Consider the following 22,092-nt stretch of genomic DNA (forward strand, 5'->3'; position numbering starts at 1 on the left):
CTCTGTTAGCTCAACAAAGCCTTAACCAAAATATGATGACAAGACAAAGCAAAATTCAACATAAACACTAAAATAAAGGCTATGATAGAGAAACCAGAGAGGTGACAGATAGGAATAATATAGAGCAGTAATTATGAGATTTAAGATGGTGGATACGAAAGGGGAGAGAACGTAAGATAGTTTGAGAAGAAGTGTAATAATAGTCGTAGAAATCATTATTGGGAGAGGGAAATATTTTAACATAAGTTTAAAGAGAAATGTGAGGATAATTTTAATATAATAAGGACTAAAAAGTGGTCACTTGTTAATTCACAAAAAAAAAAAAGCTATAAAGAAGAGTATTTTTGAAACATCAAAATAGTGCATTTCTTTAAAGGTACTTGTGATATTGAGTTGTAAGCTTATAGCTTAGAAGATCTGATAATTTATACTATAAAAATAAAATAAAAAATTATGTGACATATATATTCATACTAATAGATCTATCTTCATACTTAATTTTTTTTTTGACAAAATAGATATTCACATTAAAATAAATAAGACAAGGGACGATGCATCAACACAAGTAGCAATAACAACACTTAATAACATAATTATATATTTCATATCTTTCTATACATATTAAAGTTTAATTATTAAAGTAACAAATCACATAAAAACTTATGATCATAGAAGATACTTTTATTAAACAATAGTCCAGATTAAGAAAAAAAAAGAGAATTTTAGGATCACACCCTATATTTACTTATTTTATTATTCACATGTCATATTTAAGGACTTTATAACTCAGTTTTTCATTTTTTTTTTCTATAGTTTTTATTTTACACCAGCAAAATAATATCTCTTTATAATATACTAAATAATTTATAAAATATATAAATTACTATTGTTTTTCTTATCCTCTTATTCTCTTACATATTTTCTATCAATCTCACTACCTTATTATGTCCAAGTCGGAGGTTTTGATCCTTAAATTAGAGTCGGTTTGAGATACTTGGCTCCCTCCATTTTCTCCAGCGAACCTCCGATCGAAGCAATGATAGGAGAAAAGGAGGCGAAAAAAAAACTATGAGAAAGAAGAAGAAAAAGAAGATGATAATGATAAAGAAGAGAAGAGGAAGGAGGAGAAAGACAACGAAAGTTGGTGGCCACGACGACGGCGAGAGAAAGTGATTGGAGGAAGACGATAATAGGTGGAGGTAGTTAGGGAAAGCTAGTGGAGAGATAAATAAGGGGGAATAGACGGTGAGAATATTTTAGTAATTTGATTAATAATATGTGTTGGATTGCAAAAAATTTCGAGATAAAATATAAATTATAAAGTAAATAAAATATAGGATGTGATTTATAAAAGTTACTATTAAAAAATTCTAATTATAAATTTACGGAAGCTCCGGCAGTGGACAAGAAAGGAGATATGAATAATGCCAAATTTTCCTTTTTCTTTTTTCCTGGCATTTTGTATGAGATATATCGTCGCAATTCGCAAGTAGCACCGATGGCACAGGGGACCGCGTAGTGAGAGGCCCAGCATGCGCCACGTGTTCCTTCTATTCATCGCGAATCTTACCAATCACGTGGCCAATAGAATTATGCCACGCTCCCCCATTAGATGCACATCACGTCGGTGATTAGTTTAACGACTCAATCTTCCACAAAATTTATCTTAGACGATTAAAATGTGCAATATTGCCAATAGACACAAGTTAATGACAACCGATAATACTTCACACTGTTCTTAGGGGCAACTAGACAAACTGTTGCAGTGAAGTACTGCCCATTTTTGCAAACACTTTTTTTTAAAACTATCTGTTAATTATCTATCATTATATTTTTCAGTTTTAAAAAAAAAAATACTATGTGAGTGCTATAAAATGAGTACTAATTCTACTTCAGAGTCGGTGTAAAGTATCTCCTCTCCTAATTAAATTGGTACGGAAAGTCGGCATCTAAATCTGGCCCAATAATGGGGTGGAGTCGTAATCACGTCGAGTTAATTAATATTTAATAGTGGACTTAGTGGGGTTGGGCAGTGGATCTTGCCATGATGAGCGCGTTTGGTAGTACGTAGCAATAGCGATAAACAATAACAAAGTCAAAAGTGGGTCTTCTAAGAGTAGCTTCCTTTAATTCCCTCGTGATGGAATTGGTTTGTTTAATTTCAAAGTCAATAAACAAAGTCTCCATTATTTGAAGACTCTGATGTAGGGAATCCTAATGAGTGCTAAAACGTGAATTACTTCAGCATTGTGAATTAATCCTAGATATGTCGGGGTGTAATCCAGCTGAGATTGATCACGCTTAGTTCTGATCGTGCTTGAATTAAAAATATTTTTTAGCCTAAATTTGTGATTAATTTTAATTTAAGCTAATTTCAAGCTCAAATTAGGCTCAGAGCCTAATGAGCCGATTAATAGGTAATTTTAAGTCTTAATCAATTCAAATCAACTTTTGAGTTTGATCAAGCTTAAATTAGACTGAATTAAACTTAAAATAAAGTATAATTCAACTATAAAAATATAAATATTACAAAAATATAAACTAATAGAAATATTTAGATATTTTAAAATATATGGTAAGTTCAAAATTCATATTTAAACTCTATAAAATCAGAGCACATAGCAATCCACTTAAGCAATATAGTAGTATAGTATAAAAATTGTTACTCATATTATACATATATATATAATTATTTTAAGCTTATTTGATCGAGCCTGCTCATGATCAAGCTTGATTTGAAGCTTAATTTAAAGATCAAGTTTAGCTCTGCTCAGCTTATTTTCGAGCCTGAGCTTGATCTTGATCGAGCCTTATCTAGTCTATCGTTATTTATTATTAGATAATAATTAAATAAATTTAGAATAATAGACACTCTAATATATTGTACAAGAGATTTAGATGGGAGGGAAACAAAGAGTAGGACAGTTTACATATTGTTTGGAATTATGAAATTGGTGGAATTCAATTAGTTTTTTGTTTTTTTTTTTGAAAAAAGATCCATAGATCGATGATTCCATAAAAGCTGATCATCTTTTACAAGCTTGATACACAAAGGAAAGGAGAGATTTTTTGAAGAGTCCTTCTAATGGCACCACAAGAAAAAATAAGCATCAAGCCTAAGAGCACACAAGATCTGAATAAAGTATTCTCAACTCATTCCATCATAGTAAATAAGCTAATTTAAGCTTCTTTTCGATCTCGAATGGATTTAAAGCGACGTAGCTTCAAGTTGCAAAAGGATCAAATAACCATCACCGAGGAAACTATGTGACCCGATGGCCACCAACTATGGTCGTCGCCCTCGCCTCCGAGGGAGGAGAAAGGTAGGTAGTAGGCAGTAGTAGAGCGGCTGCGGCGACGAATAATGATGGATTAGGAGATGGCAAAGTAAGCTTTTAAGAAAAGGTGGAGTTGATGGAGGGGAGTCACCAGCTAGGGGTGGCATGACGAGGAGGTGGTACATAAGTGGAGAAAAGGGGAACGAAAATAAGAGAAAGAGAGGGGAAGAGGATGAGGAAGGGACTGTGACCTAGATAGTCATGGTTGCAGCGGCCTCGTCTATAACAACTATAATTTTGACGACCATGTTGCAGCGCCCTTAATAGCGATGATCCTGATCAAGCAAAACAAGAAGGGGAGGGAGAAAGAAGAAGAAATAGAGAAGAGAGAAGGGAGGAGGGAAGAGAAGGAGGAGGAAGAAGAGGGAAAGATGAGAGGAGAAATTGAGGGGAAAAAACCCCCCAAACCCTTTTCTTCTCTCAGCCAAGACTAGGAGGATGGGAGAGGGAGAAAGATGCCGACAATGATCGTTGATGAGAAAAACCCTCGGTGGAAGGGAGGGGAAAACCCAACCCTAGTATAGCAGTTTGCTAGGGCTGGCGCCTATTTTTGAGTTGAGCTAAACTAGCAAGTTAATGAGCAATGCAGTTATTTGATCTGCTTGAGTAAAAAATATTAAGCCTCATTTGCTTTGTGGATAAATTTTTTTAAATATAACTTTATACATACCACTTAAATATAAATTTAGTATATCTATACTTATACTCGTATTTTATTATTTGGTTATAAAATATAATAATTAATTTGAATAAATTTATACAAGAATTTATATTTTGTTACTAACTATGAATAAGTTTGTATTGCACTAAAAAACGTGCAAAATTTTATCATACTATTTATCTGTGAAAAAAGTTTATGTATAACTTGTCACGTGACTTATTTTATATAAAATTTTACTAAAACATAGATAAATGAGTGCTTGGTTGCAAAATATATTTAAAGGAGTCATAATTCACGAATAAGTATTCTTTATACATGAATCAAATGGCACTTAAGAGATAAAACATTAAATCTACCTATTATATTCTTCCACAATAGGATAAATGAAACAATCAAAAGAAGAGCCGAGTCTATTTAATTGCTTGAACCACAGTGAGGCAATCCTAGTTGCACCACACTTGTAAAGATTATTTTAAGCCAAAGATGATAACGAGATGTCACAGACTTAGACACTCCATCTTCTTCGCAAGGTGAAATAAGCCTTGAAATAATTGTAGTATAAATGTAAGAACATAGAAATGGGCTATAGTAATTTAGAGAATGCAACCTGACTTTGTGAAGTTCTTATTTTTATTCGAATAGTTTTTTCAATACACCATAATTAGATCTTTTACAAGTAAAGATTTTGGGTATTCATATAGAGTCAAATAAAATATAGGTACAATAAAAAGAATGTATTTAAGGAGGCTAGAGATAATACCAATGCCTACTGTCCCATTTTTCAAGAGTACAAGATGAGAAATTATCCTTCCCCTTCCTTTTATAAACAATACCACACATTATTATCTCAGCCCTATGTCTCTTCTCTAACTAATCAAGGCCTTGGCTACTCAAAATTCACAAAATAGTTGTCATTTATCCATTTTATACTTTTATCTTTAATACCGTAATATTTCAATAATAAATAAGTACCCATTTATCATGGTATAAGTCTAGCTTAGTTACGACACTCAGGCCCTTGATCAACAATGATTTTTGGGTTTTGACCAGAATAGATAAGTCTGGTCCTTACAAAGGGCCACACCTAGACCTGATTAAAGGCCCAGCCTGCCTGTGCTCGATCTGACCTGACCTGATTTAGATCAGGCTAAACCTGGCCTGGACCGAGCCCGAACTACTCAAGGGTGGCACAATTAACCCTTTGCCCGCCTAGCCCGGCCTGGAAGCCCGCCTACTTGGCTCGCAACTAGGACTGCTCGTTATGCTATAGTAGCTCGCTGTTCTGCTACAGTGAAAACCAATAGAAATTTTGGTACTGTATTGTTTATATTTTTTTAAGCACACATTAATTTTTTTAATATATTATTTTTTTTAAATGGAGGAACAAAAATATTTAAGAAAAAAAATAATAGCAAAAAAATTCTAGAAATAGCTAAAAGGTGGGTTGGGCAGGGCCAGCCCGGCCCGGCTAGCCTGATCTCTCGTGGGCCGACGGGCAGTAACGGGCTAGACTATTTTAGCCCGGTCCGACACAAGTGATTGGTGGGTCGGATCGTGAATAAATACTTAAGCCTGATTGGCCCGAAAAGCCTGGCCTGAACTTGGCCTGACCCGCACGATGATCATGTCTAGCCGCACCAAGCGGGTTTACTAAACTGTTCCTGCAGCACAACACACCACGATTCACCGAAGTACTATTTGGGGTTTTCAAGGCGGGAAAACTAGCAGTGAGAAATGGAAGGCGAGACGAAGAGGAACGAGCTCCAAACCCTACTCGAAGCCATCAAAGCATCAGACGTGAGATCTCTTCCTCTCTTCTACTGACGAGTTTTATCACTTCCCTCGATTTATTTGCCCCATCTATCTCCCTCTTTTTAGATGCGGCATTCCTTTTTTTATGGATTCGAGAAGACCCTATCATAGTTTTTTCAGGGTTTATGCTGAAATTTCTGTTAGATTAGGGAATTTCAAGGTTGGCAAGACGTTAGATGCAAAATAAAGTTATGAGGTGACGATTATGTTGTAAAGATTGAAGAATTATATAACCGAAAGAGAGGTACTTGTATCATGTTTGGTGCCATCTTGAACGCATTGCTGATGTGTCACCCTCGATACTAGGATATTTGTTCTCGTAGTTCATGCACGCCTTCGACTAATGTTTTTGTGTGTAAGCCCTGCTGAAACCACCTGACGACAGATGAAAGAAATGATAGATTGTAGACTCTATCATGCAAATGAACTCGTTTACAATGACTTTACTACTCTGAATTAGCTACTTCTGAAGAATTTATTGCCAATTGGAGCTCGTGTTATCTTTTCTTACCTCGTCGGTCATTGAAGAAACTTGAGTCAGAAGAGGATTTTATGTCTCTCTGAGACTCCGTGACATGAAGAGATACTCAAATTTCATTGATTGTTTAGAAAATAGAAAATATTTGAAGCTAGAACTTAAACTATATAAAAAATGATAAACAGGTAAACTATCAAATTGAAGTGTTGATCACATTTATTGACATTTTTAGTCTTATTTTCTTTCCTTATGTCCAGGGCCTTTAAAGTATACTAGTATAGTATTGTGTTTTACATTTTGAACTACATGCTTGCTTTTCTGAGCTCAATATTCTTGAGCATTCCTTGTTTAACATCAAAAGCTTAGTTTTTTATTCTCTTTTGTTGCCACAGGACCTGGAGACCCGTATTTCGCTTATCAACCAACTTGAAGATTCATTTAAGTATGCTACAGTTGATCCGGTCATTTTAGTTGAATATCTTGTTGTATCCTGTCCATTTGGGGTTGTCCTATTAAGTGAGATCAATTTCATTCATAATTCTTAAAGGGAAAGTTATACTGTTATGTTCGTTCTTATTTCTCTGAACAGTGAATAACTTGTGGTGAAACTTGCATGCACATGTATCTTTCTTTCACCTAATGACTTATATTATACATTGGTTGCCTGCATCCTGCTACACGTATGGCATTACTCTTTCCAAGTTGGACCTTTGTTGTGGACTTTGTGATTGAGTTTTCATATACGTCATTGCTGTTTTGTACTTTCTATGTTGGGACAAACTTATCCATAATTGATCACAAATCTGATGCAATTTAAGCCTTTGAAATGGGTTTAAAAGTACCTTTTAGTGATTCTTTATATCTAATATTAGCTGTTAGACTCAGTTTGCCTTTTAACTGGTTCCTCTGGGAGTTATCAAATAAGTCTTGAATCTTGATTAATGCAGCTAGAAACTTTACAATATTCTGGTTTATTTGTGAGGATTTCTATTCATCCTGATCCTGAATCCCTGGTTGCCTTAACAACCAGTTTAGATATTTTGGGAGGATTCTGCAGGCTCAGGTGTATTGCACTGCACGCTACACAAGCAAATTCTGCAGATTGCTGTGAAATGCTTGGAGTTAGATACATCCACTTGTCTCAATCAGTTTCTTATTCTTGGAACAAAGGTTACTTTTTGCACTTGCTAAATTTTTTCTGCATTTATAAATCATTTACAGTTGAGGGTTCACACTACTGTTACATGCTGATAATCACTTGTCAGACAAGCTTGTGGTGTGGAAAATATCTCCAAGGGACAACTGGATCAAATGACGAGTCTAAAGATGAATATAATTCAATTCTACCTTCCAAGGTGCAGAAACTTTTTTCGTCTTTAGCTTAATGTGCAACAGTTGAATCTTGTAGTGTTTTAGAACAAGAGCAAGTGAACTTATGAGATATCTTCTTCTCAGCTGGTATAGTGACAGTTCTTTATGCGGAAGATAAGGGGAATCTAGCCTTCTTCAGTTGTGTCCAACTTCTTTTGCACAATTCTTTTTTATCGAGATTTTAGGCATTCCTAGGATTGACTCATATTTTAGATACCAGCATCCAAAATCAACTTTCCTTATGCATGTAGTTTTTTTTTTCCATCTAACAGCTATTAAAAGAGATGTATCTTTTCCTTCTCGTGTACTTTGCCTTTGCTATATTATATAAATAGTAGAAGAAAGGAAAGATGTTATTTAGACCTTCAATCTAATTTTCTCATATGTGACTAATGCATTTCTATTGTTGCTTCTTTTGCCAATTTCTTTTATATGGTCAGATTTATCATTTTTATTGGCTCTCTATTACCCTCCTTTTCCTCTTTATTATCGCAATCCTATTTCCACATCTATCTTTCTTCTCTATTTGTTTCTTTAGATAGCTCTTCACTTAGATATTACCTAATAACACTGTAGTATCGAATAATGTCCTGAGTACAATGCTACAGCCTTTCTGCCTTGTATGCTAAAACATAGAATCTAACATTTTCAAGTTAACTTTCTTATTTGCAGATAATTTTTGATGCCTTGAGTTTTTCCTCGTCCCTCATTTCTGTGTTGGCAGATTCCCATTCTTTGAAGGAAGATGTACTGCTTATAGTCAGAAGTTTTATCACAGAGTTGTTAAACCTATCAAAGGCTTCAATAATGGAGAATGAGGTACTATTACAGTATATCTTATATCTTTATAGCTTATATAGTCATAGTTGAATTGCTTGTCTAATGAAAGTTGATTCCAATGATGCACATATATTTATGAGCTTTATTCATGTTGTCAAGTATCATTATTTTTTTGAAAAAATGTAGATTCATGCTCTTGTAGGATATAATCTGATAGGTATCTATTGTGCAGAAAATTCATTCAGTTGCTTCTGAAGTTCTTAAGGTAGCACAAGTTGTCCTGGATGCGGTAATAAAACTATGCAGGGCATTCTTTCAATCCCTTAAATTGGATTACTACAACCTCAATAATTATAGGAATAGAAAGGACATAAATGATGAAGAGCTAGATTTTGCTAGTCAAGCAGTCAGGATTACAGCATACACCATTGAAACTTTGTATGAATTGGGAATTTATGCAGCATCTGGTGGAGGCAGCCGGGTTACTGTACTGAACCTATCATGGAAAGGTGTTGTTTCCTTACTGCAACTTGGTAAAGGAGTGTTAACAGAAAAAGTAAATGTAGGGGACATTATATCAACGCTACTTTCTCTGGTTATTGAATCTTTGAGTTGTGCTGCTGAATCATGGTCTGCATTACAAGAGTCTCTGAATATCTCTGTAGCTAAAAGGACATTTCTACCAATAAAATTTTTCTTGATAAATGCTGTGAGGATTTCTTCGGAGTATCCAACAGAAGCCCTGACAAGGTACAGGAATATAACTCATTGTACATTAGTAATCTCATCTTTAGTAATCTTGTTTAGCAAAGAACCCCAACTCAGAACTGCAAGTGAGGCACTTGCAGAACTCCTGGAGCCTTCATCATTTCTTTTACTACACACACTGCTAAATTCATCTGAATCAAGACATGAATCCAAGTTCCAGATTTTAGAAATGTTATTTATAAATAAAGAAGAATCTGATTCTGCTCACATGGAGGAAGATGCCAGTGCTGTAAAATCTGCTTCCTTGGATATTATATTCAATCTGAATTCTGATGCTACACTAAGAAGTGGAGCTCTTTTGCCTGGACAGGTCATTTTGTATCTGAATCTTCTCAAGACCTCTTCAGCTCTGAGAGAAACAGTGGTAATTGACTTATCTAGAAAGCTAGACACTCTTATGAATATGCTGGCCCAAGAAGATGTGTATTCATCTATTCTTGGTTTGCAAATACCTGTACTGTGCAGCGCTGGGTCTCTGTCTCTTGGAATTGTTTGGCAACCGATTTATACCTTTGTCATACAAGCACTGAAAACTTTCATGATTGTTGCAGCTTCTTCAAGTGTTGCTTGGATTGAGATGGAAACCTTCCTACTCCAGAATCTTTTACATCCCCATTTTCTCTGTCTAGAGATTATTACAGAATTATGGTGTTTCTTCATGCGTCATGCTGAAATAGACACAAAAAATCACATTGTTGACAAATTGTTTTTTCTGTTAAAGATGATGGCTTCATCAAAAGAAGCAGTTACACACCTTGCTGATCTGAGAAAGATTGCACGGCCCTTATGTATCATTCTTAGCTATGCTGCTCCTTCCACTGTTGACCGAGTTTACAATTCTATTCTATGTGATGGTAAATCTTATGCATCATCTGTCATATATTTGACATTACTAATGGAAGAATTCCCTTTCGAGTCATTGTCTGCTAACACAAAGACGATTGCAATTAGGAAAATTTGCACTGCATTTAATGATTTTGTGGAGAGCTATTCCAAGGAACTTGGAGTAAATGGTTTTCCAGGAACTTGTAGTTTTGGTTTACTTGGATTTCCTGTCCATGTTCTAGCTTCTGCCTTGCGATATTGGTAAGCAAGTTATCAGTATGAACATAATCTTCTAAATGCCATAGACCTTATGAGATATTTCATGATTACTAATCTTTATTCTTTCTATTGATTTTCTGCAGTCACTTGAAGGATTCTGATATTGTTGATGATAAGACTGTTTCCCTGGTCTTCAAATTCACATGTTATCTCATTAAGCAGTATAGATGTTCAGCTGATAGTATGAAGGATCATCTTGCCAAACTTATTAGTGCCATGTTAGACATCATTTCAAACATGAAGCATCTCTATGGTTCTAATGAAATGGAAAAAATAATTTTGAGAGTGCATACCCTTTTTGTGCAAGATTCTGCTGATGCTAACTCTTTCTTGCATCAGTGCAAACCTTCTCTGGCTTCCTTTATGACTGGTGTTAGTCACATGGAAATTACTGAAGGTGAAGGCGGCTTGCTTTGTTCTTCCATATGGGATTTATACCACGTATTACTAAGGGAACGGCACTGGGCTTTTATTCATGTTGCTATCACTGCTTTTGGATACTTTGCAGCCCGAACATCTTGTACCCAACTTTGGAGGTTTGTTCCTGATGACGCGGCTCTTTCATATGATATGGACACTGGGAAAATGACAGATGAAAACAGGTTTATGTCTGAACTAAAAGGCTTTCTTGAGAAGGAAGTGGCTTTACATGTAGTGACTCTGTCTAGGGAGCAGCTATGTCTTCTTGTTAATGAAGGGACAGTGCTAAAGAAACTCGCTGTGCGACGAAGAACAGTTCCTCAAGCTTCTGTACCTGAAGAAATGGATATTAGTGAGGAATCCAGTGTTCAGAAAAAGAAGAGGAAGCTTCCAGATGGAATTTGTGAAGGAGTGATGCTGCTGCAGAATGGCCTGAAGGTTATGCGAGATGCTATCAATCAAGCTGACTCTGCTGAACTGCAGCATGAGTTCTCTAGTCACATCATATGCCTTGAGGATGTAATATCTCATATAGTGGGTTTATCTGGTACAGTGTAGATAGATACTTAGATTTGTATATAATAGAGGGTAGATATAATCTCAGGTGAGTGTTAAAAATTCAAACATTGTTCTCTGCTGAAAACTAGCTGAGCTGCTAATTGCATGCATCTTGATAAGAGATCGGGCAATTGAATTGTTGTCAATTTGCTTAATAAACTGTGTAAATTTATTGTTCTTTTTTACAGTTAATGGACAAATGGTAGAGGAAGCGATCTACCAAACTGTTATTATCACGATGATTTGGTGGTGGTGATTGTAATTGTTCACCAAGTTCAACGGAATTATTCGTTAGAAGGTACGTCTCCATAGTGCTTTGATTAAGGTCAGTAGTGATATTTAAGTAAACATATCATAAAAGTGATAATGCGTAACATCCTCCGGTTGCTTAGCATTATATCACGTAGTCGTTGCAAATTATTCTGCATTTACCACTTATTAAATTCCACCTAAATTTAAATAGGACATAAAATCCGCAAGAATCTCACTATCCAAATCCAAGGAACTAATTTATGACCTTCTGGATAAGCCACAATTGGGCATGTCATGCCTCACTAACTGTTCCTTGTTGCCTCGTAGAGAATCACATTGGAAATGTTAGATGCACAACATATGGCATTCAAATCCTTGGAGAAAGTTGGAGAAACAAAGGCATCTCTAACTTGGTTAGAACTCATTCGGAACACTTCTTGCCTTTCCACATTGATTTACCTTTATACCCAGACATTAGAAACTGAGGAATTCCCATATTTTTTCTTAAGAAAAAGAAAAGAAAAGGATATCCAAATGGAGCTCCGGTAAACATTTGGCATCTAAATATATACACATATCTTTACATAATAAGAACATTTATATATCAATGCAAGTTTGATGCTATTTCTTTCTTTATGAAAAGCTCCTAAACAAACAGATCCATTAAAGTATGATGCTATGTACACATAGTAATTTACACCTAAAAGTTGGTATAACATCCGATTCGAATTCGACTCCTCTCGATGCCGAACTGATCCGACCCTTAATGGATTAGATATGGATCATAGAGTGAGATCCCAATTAAAAACCCGATCCGAAACCTTAAACGGATTCGGATCCAATTTCACTATCTATCTGTCTCGCCAAATCCGATCCGGTTGCACCTCATTTCGCCGCCCTCTTCTTCACTCAAAACCCTAAACCCTAGCCCACCCCGCTCTCTCTCTCTCTCTCTCTCTCTCTCTCTCTCTCTCTCTCCCGCACTCCCACTGAGGGACTCTTCCTCGAAGTCCCTCGGAAATTTAGGATAGAATGGCGAAGGAAAACCATGAAGAGGTATCGCCCGACGAAGCCCCGTTGAGCGATTCTATTGATACGTCGGAATATGAGGTTGATTGCAGTCCTCGGATCAAGAAGTATCGGTTTAACCATTTCTTATTCAATATTATTACTATTTTGATTTATTTTTACTGCAGTCATATTCTCTAGATGGTGATGAAGAGGGGGGAGATGACGGAGAAATCCGTAAATCGGGAGAGGAGAGCGATTCCTCCGAAGACGAGGTACTTTTCGTTGCTTTCTTTATTTTTCTTGTAGTTCGTTTTGTGGTTTGAAGGTAGACCATTTTTTGAAAAAAAAAAAAAATCGTTGTAGGTGGCTCCTAGGAATACTGTTGGAGAAGTTCCATTGGAGTGGTACAAGGATGAGGAGCATATTGGGTATGATATCGTTGGGAAGAAGATCAAGAAGCAGAGTAGGAAGGACAGGATCGAGACTTTTCTTGCTGGGGCAGATGATTCTAAGAATTGGTATGTGAAGCATTCATGTAAAATTTTCAGATTGATAAAGCTTTCCAATTTCTACGCATTCGCCCATCATGATATGTTGTCGAGTAAGATCTGCTGAGATAAATCACAGTATTAGTTGCGAATATATTGCAATTATGGTGGGAAACTGGGAACTGCTGAAGGAGTTGCAAGGATAGTCATGAAGGATCAGTGACAGATACAGAATACTCTGTGAAAAAAAATGTAGTGTGGACATGGGAGACAGGTTCTACCTTTCCTTTGGTTGAACCTAGTTGTGTTACATCTGTGTCTTTAACAAGCTTTGAGGAAAACTTTCAACTTTTCTTATAATAAATGATAGATGTTGTAGGTTTTAGAGCTTTTACAGGAAGTAACATTAACATAGCAACAGTTTAGGAGATATGATATAATTGGAAGTAAGAAAAGGAAAATATAGTGTAAAGAACTATTTCTGAGAAAGGGGAGTCTTAAAAATTTGATAGTTCCAATCCTTTTGGATTCTTACAGTAAGGCAATTAGATTAGAAGATTTATTATGTATGGCAGTCTAATCTCTGTTATAAAAAAAATCGAACCAGATCCTAAAAATCTTGTAATGAACTTCATTCTCTCCTCTAAACCTAATAGGCTTTATTCACGGTACTTGTCTACTTGATCCAAGCTTGTCTGGCATTATCCAATCCATATTACAAATATCTTTACATTCCAACACCTTCATTACATTCTTGTAGCTATACACTTGCTATAAATGTATATTGGATGAATCTAGCAATGATGTCTACTGGCCATAGCAGCACTGCAGCAGGGGAACCCTTATCTTCTAGTTTTATACTTTTTCAGATTGTTAGAGATGTTATTCTTTTTTTCTTAGTTTCTTGTCAAATACGAGTGCATTTGTTTTTTCACTAAGTAACCTTTATCTTAGGCTTGATTTCATTAGAAATAGTGATTCAGTCCTGCCATCATGGTGTGGGATATAGTAGTAGCATCCGTAAAGGGTCTAAGAGAGAGAAGAGATAATGCTAATTATTTAGCTATATCAATATGGTTCAGAATCACCATAATTGATGCTGCTGATATTTAAATAGATTTTTAGACATCATGTCAAGAGCTTGATAGCTAAGTGACTGATTCCATGGCATAAGAGATAGGGTTCATGTGTACGGGGGACTACTTTCAGAAGTAGAAAATTGTCTCCTTTAGTATTAGTAGGAGTGTGTGACCTACAGGTATTTTCATTTTTTTGTCATCCATACCGTTGCTAGGACTGTTATAAATTATTACTGTGATTACCATGATAAATTTATTTGTAGGTTTAGGAATTAGGACTTCATCTGAATTTTTTACTTGCTGCCTGACATGGCTCCAAATATCAAATGTCCAAACTATTCTTAGTATTGGAGTTTATCTTAAAATATTCTGTGACCAGACGTCTAAGTTCCATGCCACCAAATAAAGTTTCTTGAGGGCGAAGCCTCTAATAAAGCTGTCATTAATTTAATAGAATCTGCCTTTTTTTTCTTGAGTTATGGGGTTTGCTGAAAGTTAGTTCAGCTTCATGAGGTGAAATCTATGCTGATGGTCCCTTCTCCTTAAAGAACTATCAAAATTTATTAAACCTTATCATGTTTTATTTAGTTCCACTTTCCTTCAAAAGCATTCAAATATTATTTCTGTTCTGTATTATCTAATGTCGTTGTATAGCTTGTTAGATGTTTTCTTTGAGCCAGATAGCTTAACTTTATTAAAAAGCCATCATATCTAATAGTTCATTAGAGGTTTTCTTGAGTCAGATAGCCATTAAATCACTAGTTATTTATTATTAAATTTCTCCTGTTCATGCAGCTGTTTGATCTCATCAGATATATTGTTTTTTCCTTTTTTTTTTCTCATAAACATCTTTAGGCTGCTATTCAACTTTACTGAAAACTTTTATGGCTCCTTATATATTCTCTTATTTCTTTTCTGGTTGTTTTAGGAGAAAAATTTATGATGAGTACAATGATGAGGAGGTGGAACTGACGAAGGAAGAGACTAAACTTATTAGCAGATTGCTTAGAGGGAAGACTCCACATGGTGGAGTTGATCCATATGCAGTTTGTATTTTATTACATTCTATATTCATTTTGTAGTTTATATATCAAAATCTTTTCTTTTTGTCAATTTAAGATAAGATGCAACTTTGTAATACTTTGATTTTTTGTTTAGCCATATGTGGATTGGTTTGAGTGGGATGACAAAGGGCACCCTCTTTCAAATGCACCGGAACCAAAGAGACGGTTCATTCCTTCCAAGTGGGAGCAGAAAAAGGTACGTTCCTTATTCTGTCAAAATTCTACTTGATGGAAGAGGAGATTGGTCTTGATGGAGCTCTTTCCTTTTATTAAAGTTTGAGATACTGATTAAAGATGCTGCCATCCATTGTACTATTCTCTGTCTTACATGAGTTTGACGAGCTTATAGAACATAAATTTATTAGTATGCAGTATGGATATTGTCACTACTGTTGGCTATGGGTTGTTTGACATAAGTTTCTTTTACTGTTCTCTTGGCGTAGGTTGTTCAATATGTACGAGCCATCAGGAAAGGGTTGATCAAGTTTGACAAACCAAAGGAGGAGCCTAACGTCTATTTACTGTGGGGAGATGATTCTAATGCAGCAGACAACAAGAGGCCGGGCTTGAGTTATATACCTGCACCCAAACCAAAACTGGCAGGTAATATATGTTCAACTTTGCAGCTTGCAAGGGAAACAAGAATCATTAAGCTGGCAGCAATTGCTGCCTGACGTGATTTTACTTGGTTGAATTTGACCTCATTTTTTAGTAGCTATGTTTTTGTAAATACACCTTAAATCAGCTCTAATCTCTGCCCTAGGTTCTTTCTATCATTCTTTGTCAAAGAAAAAAAACTCATATTTGGCATTGATAACATATTTTCCACTTCAGGCCATGAAGAATCATATAATCCTTCTGTAGAATTCATCCCTACACAAGAAGAGGTCAATTCTTACCAGCTGATGTATGAGGAGGATCGTCCCAAGTTTATTCCAAGAAGGTTTTCTTTAACCTTGTTTGTTAAGGGATTGCATTATTATTTTCATTGAAGCAATTTGATCTAATTAAGGTTTTCTCCCTAGGTTTGAGTCTCTCAGGAGTGTACCTGCTTATGAGAATGCTCTTAAGGAAGGATTTGAGCGTTGTTTAGATCTCTATTTATGCCCCAGAACTCGGAAAAAACGTGTAAGTTTGACATTGCCGATATTGCTTCATTTCTATTTTCAGTTATTTTATAGACTACTCTTCCTTGAGTCTGAGATCATGAATTTATGACTTTACAGATTAACATTGATCCTGAGTCTCTGAAGCCCAAGCTGCCTAGTAGGAAAGATTTGAAGCCTTATCCATCAACATGTTATCTTGAGTATATAGGCCACTCTGGTCCTGTCAAGTCGTTGTCCATTGAAACATCGGGACAATGGTTAGCATCTGGTTAGTGTGCAATACCTCATGCTATTAGTTTCTAATCATTAGTGTCCTATATCTTGTCATGTCAGATATTGTTGTCTTTATTTGCAGTCTTGAAGATATGTATTTACTTCTTAAAGGCATGTTTCCTTTCATAAATGCATATAATTTTACAAATACTTCTTAGCTGCAATCAATCAAATATGTACAGGTTCTACTGATGGAACAGTGCGTGTCTGGGAAGTTGAAACTGGTCGTTGTCTAAAAGTCTGGGATGTTGGTGAGGCAATCCAACACATTGCATGGAATCCTTTGCCTGAACTTCCTATTCTTGCAGTTTGTATGTAAGTCACCTATTACGGAGTAAGTTATTTATTGTGAAATATATATTATGCTTTTACTCAGTGCATCATCTGTCTGAAGGGGGCATGATGTGCTTTTTTTGAACACGGGCCTGGGAGATGCAGAACAACAGATGAAGGTTAAAGAGCTCCTACATGTTGGGGAATCAATATCAGAAGATGAAACCAGTCTGTATATCTGCACTTGTCTCATTGTTCTAATTTGCATGTTTTTTTCCTTTCTTCTTTTTGTCATTTGTTTCCATTTCTTCCTTTTGACAGCTGATTTGATGTCTCAGGTGATGGCAAATCTACTGTCAGCTGGGTTCAATATGACAAGCATGATGGCATCAGATTAAAGCATCTTAAGGTAGTTTATTGTCCTCCTATTCGGCCGCCATATCTCCAAATAATGCTGCCTAAAGTCAATATGTAATTGAGATAGCAGGTTTCTTATTAATTTTCCTTTCCCTGCAGAGTGTATCATCAATAGAATGGCACCGCAAGGGAGACTACTTCACTACTGTTGTGCCTACTGATATCCTCGATTTACAAAAGTTATTTGGTTTCCATACCTTAAATTGAAGTCTTTTGCAGAATATCGTTAGTTCATAAATCATAACTCATATATATGCTTATACTTGTAGAATATATTCTGTGTAAGCTCTTCCTTTAGGAAAAGGACCTTCGATCCATGATCTTAGGTTGCATATTATCTTTTTTTTTTTCCTTTTCATTTTTGTGCTCATAATATAAGTATGATTATACTCCTGTGCTTTCACTATGGAAAGGCATTCCCTGATGGCTGGCATGTGTTTGTAATGTTAATACATTATCAGTACTGATGGAGGGAAGTATCAGAATACACCAGCATGTTGAAGATATTGAGTCATGCCAACTTTTATTGGCCTGTGATGACACTTACCTGTTTAGGGCACACCAGTTTTAGAATAATATTGGTCTATTAGCCAGGGAAGCTAGTTAGTTCATGACATAAGTATTTTCACATTACTACTAGTGCTTGTCAAGTCAATCCTTGATGAAGAGCCATATATTTTGAAGCCTTAATTATTTGAATGAATGAAAGTGATTCCTTGGGGAACTTTCTAGTGTAACAATATAAGGACTCTGTAGTCCTTTTCCACAATCTACTGTATACAATACAAGTAAGACACTAGTGCTTTGTCTTTGATATCTCAATAGAAATCCTTGTACAATGTAATGACTAGCATACTATCAAACATCACACTTTTCTATAAGCATGAAGCTGAAGCATTGGCATACGATGTCTTAGTGTTTCATTTGCCACTTGCTCGTCTACTTCTAGTTAGTCTCCTATCATTTTCTCATGAAACCTTGAGCTCTGTTTTTTTGAAAGTGATGAGACTTCTTTGATTTTCTGGTACGGGTATGAGTTGTTGAACCCATCTGATTGAATTAGGTTTTCACATGCAAATAGTTTTGAGGATAAAATTAGTTCTCATTCAAAAGATTATTCTTAAATGCCTGATAATGCCACTTTTGCCATTTATAGCAATTTTGGTAATATGTATGATTTTTCAGGCGACACATTTTTCTTTGCGACTTCACTGGCAATTAATTACTGCAGGTTATAAGGACTTCTTAAGTTAATGCCATGAATCCCAAGATTAGCTATCTACATTTTTTAGGGTTATATAACACATCTTTACTATCTAATATATGGGCTTCCAAGCAACTGCATATAATAACAAACTTATTAGTCTATCATGGGCCAGCTAGCAACTGCATAGTGTGTCAGATACTCATATATGCTATTGATCATCTGAATTTCTGAATGCTGTGTCATGTAACCATACAATAAAAGTCCAAACTAGGAACAGGCAGGATGGGGTCATCTAAATGTCCAAAAAACTTTTCCCCAAAAAATAGTAGTGCTATTAGTTTTAATCATGTTAATTTTTTTCGTTTTTTGCTTCATCACATATTTCTATGCATTCTCTTTATATTGGATTTCTTGACCCTCGTGCACGTGATACAAGAGCAGTGCTAATGCACCAACTCTCCAAAAAGATAACGAATAGTCCCTTCAAGAAGTTGCAAGGAATTCCATTATCAGCAGTTTTTCATCCAAAACTTTCAATGTGCTTCATAGCAACTAGGAAATTTGTTCGTGTTTATGATCTTTTAAAAGGAAAGATTACAAAAAAGCTAGAGACAGGTGTTCGTGAAGTGTCCTCCCTTTCACTCCATCCATCTGGTTAGTAATTAATGAATATGTTATATAAATTTCATGAAAACGGAGAGGACTTATTTTAGTTGTCTACATGTTATGATTTTTGGTACTCTGTGTGCAGGTGATCATCTTATTGTTGGAAGCAAGGAAGGGAAATTATGTTGGTTTGATTTGGACTCAACATCAAAGCCATACAAGACTTTGAAGTATGGTGCAAAATTTTAGCTACAAGATGTATTTGTAGTTCGCTTTTCTTGCACACTTTAAATGTCAAGATCTTTCTGTTCATATTACTCGCATTCTACAGCTGTGCAATTGATTATGGTCTTAGAATTTTAATTGTTCCTTTCTGGAATAACTGGTTCCTTTGTTTGTTGATGGTATAAGATCCTTATATATTGTTAACAACTTAGCATGGCCTAAATGTTGGAAAATCAGTTGCATACTTAATGCTTTGGAGTTTAGATTTTCTGTTTTATGAGGAACTGATTGAAAATAACTTACTAAAACTGATTAGTGATTACCGACTTGGGCACAGGCATCAAAGCTTAGTATGCACTGATGCCACATTTGAGTGTTGAACTAATCTTGATTCTTAAATTAATAAAGCATTACTTCTACATTATTAAAATCTTTTGCCTATTTTGTTCTTCATATAACAGTATCCTAGCTATACTCTTCATTGTTGATTTGAATTAATTATGTATGCTCTGGGAGTATCCATGCTACAAGCGGTTGTCAACTATCACTTGTTACTACTAATTGCTGTTGTTCTTCAGCTCTTGTCTTTTTCATGATTTGCAAAGATATCAATGTAATCTTATGTACTTTTAACCAAAAATATTGTTTTTGAACTTTCTTTGTTAGTCGAATTTGCAACTCTTGTTCTTTTGATCATCAATAAAGTCTCTTATCACAAATTCTTCCAGCAAAAAATTTACTTTCTTCCTCTTAGGTGAAGTGGTCAAACTTTTGGTGATGCTTAATTTAAATTTTGTCCAGAATTTTTTTTCCTCTTATTTGCTCGGTAATATTTGGTAACTTTTGGATTTGTTGTCATACAGGGCTCACCCCAAGGACATAACGAATGTTTCCTTTCATCGTTCATACCCTCTTTTTGCCTCATCTTCAGAAGACTGTACTGCTTATGTGTTTCACAGCACAATTTATTCAGATCTGAACAAATATCCGCTTATTGTCCCATTGGAAATTCTCCGCGGCCATACAAACTCAAACGGTGGAGGTGAGTGTTACCTGGAGACACATCCCATTCTTTACATAACACTCAGCTGTATGATGATTTGAGGCTTTGTAATTAATTACTGTTTCAAACCGTATGTTTGATCATCGTGTTTTCCATATTTTCTGAAAATCTTGATGCTGTTCATATTATGTGTATGTATGCCAAACACCGGACTGTCACATTTGAAAGTAATGTACTATATTTCTTTTTGCTGTTCAGTTGTCATCTTGTCACTAGTTTTTGTTGTTAATTGATTACGTAAGAAATGCATTTGAGAGAATCTTTCGTAGAAGGGAAAGAAAAATTTTTCATGCAAAACACAGGACATGTGAAACTAATAGAGAAAATTCTGATGCTTTGTCCAGTAGAATTAAATATTTCTTTTCTGCTGTTTAAGAAACAGGAGATGTCTAACATGGAATGCAATGGGGGATGTGAAGTACATATATAGTTCACATATTACATTATTAGTTAGTCTACCTTGACAGTTTATGGTTTTGTTTTAGTGGTTATGGTTTTACATTAGACCATTGTCTTCAAGCTCCATTACAAATGTTTCGAGTGTTATAAAGGGGATGTAATGACATATACCATTGCATAGTATTAGAGGCCCTCCATAACAGATATGAAATCATGCTTCCACTTTGTCGACAAAGTTATAGTCCATTATTCTGTTGGTTTTTATAGGGCAAAGGACTTATTTAAGCTTTTCCATGTGCAGGAGTGTTAGACTGCAAATTCCATCCTAGGCAGCCGTGGTTGTTCACTGCTGGTGCTGATTCAGTGATCAAGCTTTATTGCCATTGATATAAAGTCTAATGATACTTGATAAGAAGATTTCACAGGTTATTTTTGACAAGAAAAAGGAAACCTGATGAAAAACTAGTTCTTTGTCTAGTTAAAGAACTCAAACCAACCATCTAAATGGAGATTGCATGCCTCGTCACATTCACTCTTATTCCCAGCTTAAGGCAGGCCGAGCCATTCTTTCAAAATGAACCTTCTGTAACTGCAATCTAAATGTCCTCCTTGTACCTCATGTTACCAAGGTACTACATTTTTGTACAATTGGAGTCGGTTCTAACAAGAACCATACGTTCAGGATCTCTCTCTGTATTCATGGAGCTATATATATGTTAAAGATTATATAGCTTTTTTCTATGTAATTCCATTTATTATATGTTCTATGTTGACCGTCTATTTATTGAGATTTTCCTTTGTACAACCTTCACCTATTTGTATCTATAACGGTTACCCGTGTAGACACAAGGTGCTATAGGCGTGCGTGTATCATGCCATTGTTACACAAAGAAGAGCTTCAGATTCTTCTCGTAGAGCTGCTTAACCTTTTCTGTTTTCACCTATTGTACTCTTGGGAAGTGCACAAGTTTAGCATGATATGCGCTCTTTCTCGAGGTTGGTTTGGTTTTTAACCCTCATCTCAGTTTCTTAAGAAATTCGAGTATATTGTACTCTTTTTTATTTGCCAACGGTTGATCTGCTTGCTGGCTTTTACTCGAATAAAATAAATAGGTTGGTAATCAATATTTTTCTAGTTCACTGAAAGTATTGGAGTTACGCCAGATTTGCAACTTCCTGCAAGTCTATGTGTGATTAGCCCCGTATGCAATGTAAGTGGATCTTGAAAATCTTGCATGAAACCCGTCTGCATTTGGATGTTTCCAGAAAAACTTCTATTCTATGTTGCTGTTAGCCTGTTACTAAGCTATTGGAAGCGGCCGGACAGGACAGTTGG

At 35.6% G+C, this 22,092-nt stretch overlaps 2 protein-coding genes across 4 annotated transcripts; both read left to right on the forward strand.

Moving 5' to 3' along the window:
* The first annotated feature begins 6,792 nt into the window (after positions 1–6,792).
* On the forward strand, positions 6,793–11,526 carry LOC140793324 (uncharacterized). Of its 3 annotated transcripts, none has more exons than XM_073144735.1 (5): positions 6,793–7,410; positions 7,511–7,644; positions 8,333–8,479; positions 8,673–10,294; positions 10,396–11,526. In XM_073144735.1, the coding sequence occupies exons 2-5, from the start codon at positions 7,534–7,536 to the stop codon at positions 11,288–11,290; spliced, it is 2,775 nt and encodes a 924-aa protein (XP_073000836.1). In that variant the 5' UTR covers positions 6,793–7,410; positions 7,511–7,533; the 3' UTR covers positions 11,291–11,526. The 3 variants fall into 3 exon arrangements, with proteins under 3 accessions (XP_073000836.1, XP_073000839.1, XP_073000837.1); XM_073144738.1 differs by having other exon boundaries at positions 6,794–7,459; positions 7,555–7,644; positions 8,385–8,479; XM_073144736.1 differs by having other exon boundaries at positions 6,794–7,459; positions 7,555–8,479.
* Positions 11,527–12,422: 896 nt separating this feature from the next.
* On the forward strand, positions 12,423–21,502 carry LOC140793954 (ribosome biogenesis protein BOP1 homolog). Its single transcript, XM_073145744.1, has 17 exons — positions 12,423–12,652; positions 12,739–12,825; positions 12,917–13,071; positions 15,049–15,166; positions 15,279–15,380; positions 15,628–15,787; positions 16,019–16,127; positions 16,210–16,312; positions 16,411–16,561; positions 16,749–16,881; positions 16,961–17,067; positions 17,178–17,248; positions 17,356–17,416; positions 18,890–19,117; positions 19,215–19,299; positions 20,158–20,336; positions 21,058–21,502. Exons 1-17 carry the CDS (start codon positions 12,575–12,577, stop codon positions 21,141–21,143), a joined length of 2,013 nt encoding a protein of 670 aa, XP_073001845.1. The 5' UTR covers positions 12,423–12,574; the 3' UTR covers positions 21,144–21,502.
* The last annotated feature ends 590 nt before the right edge of the window (positions 21,503–22,092 follow it).

This window comes from Typha latifolia, chromosome 8, assembly GCF_019914945.1.
Source record: "Typha latifolia isolate L0001 chromosome 8, TyphaL0001v2, whole genome shotgun sequence".
Lineage (NCBI taxonomy): Eukaryota > Viridiplantae > Streptophyta > Magnoliopsida > Poales > Typhaceae > Typha > Typha latifolia.

Excerpts from the sequence above, each read along its gene's own strand:
- LOC140793954 (XM_073145744.1), top strand. The coding sequence starts at position 12,575 with ATGGCGAAGGAAAACCATGAAGAGGTATCGCCCGACGAAGCCCCGTTG. Across the intron at positions 16,128-16,209 it reads CCCAAGTTTATTCCAAGAAG|GTTTGAGTCTCTCAGGAGTG; the intron begins GTTTTCTTTAAC and ends TTTTCTCCCTAG. Across the intron at positions 17,068-17,177 it reads AATATCAGAAGATGAAACCA|GTGATGGCAAATCTACTGTC; the intron begins GTCTGTATATCT and ends TTGATGTCTCAG.
- LOC140793324 (XM_073144735.1), top strand. The coding sequence starts at position 7,534 with ATGCTGATAATCACTTGTCAGACAAGCTTGTGGTGTGGAAAATATCTC. Across the intron at positions 7,645-8,332 it reads ATTCAATTCTACCTTCCAAG|ATAATTTTTGATGCCTTGAG; the intron begins GTGCAGAAACTT and ends TCTTATTTGCAG. Across the intron at positions 8,480-8,672 it reads CTTCAATAATGGAGAATGAG|AAAATTCATTCAGTTGCTTC; the intron begins GTACTATTACAG and ends TCTATTGTGCAG.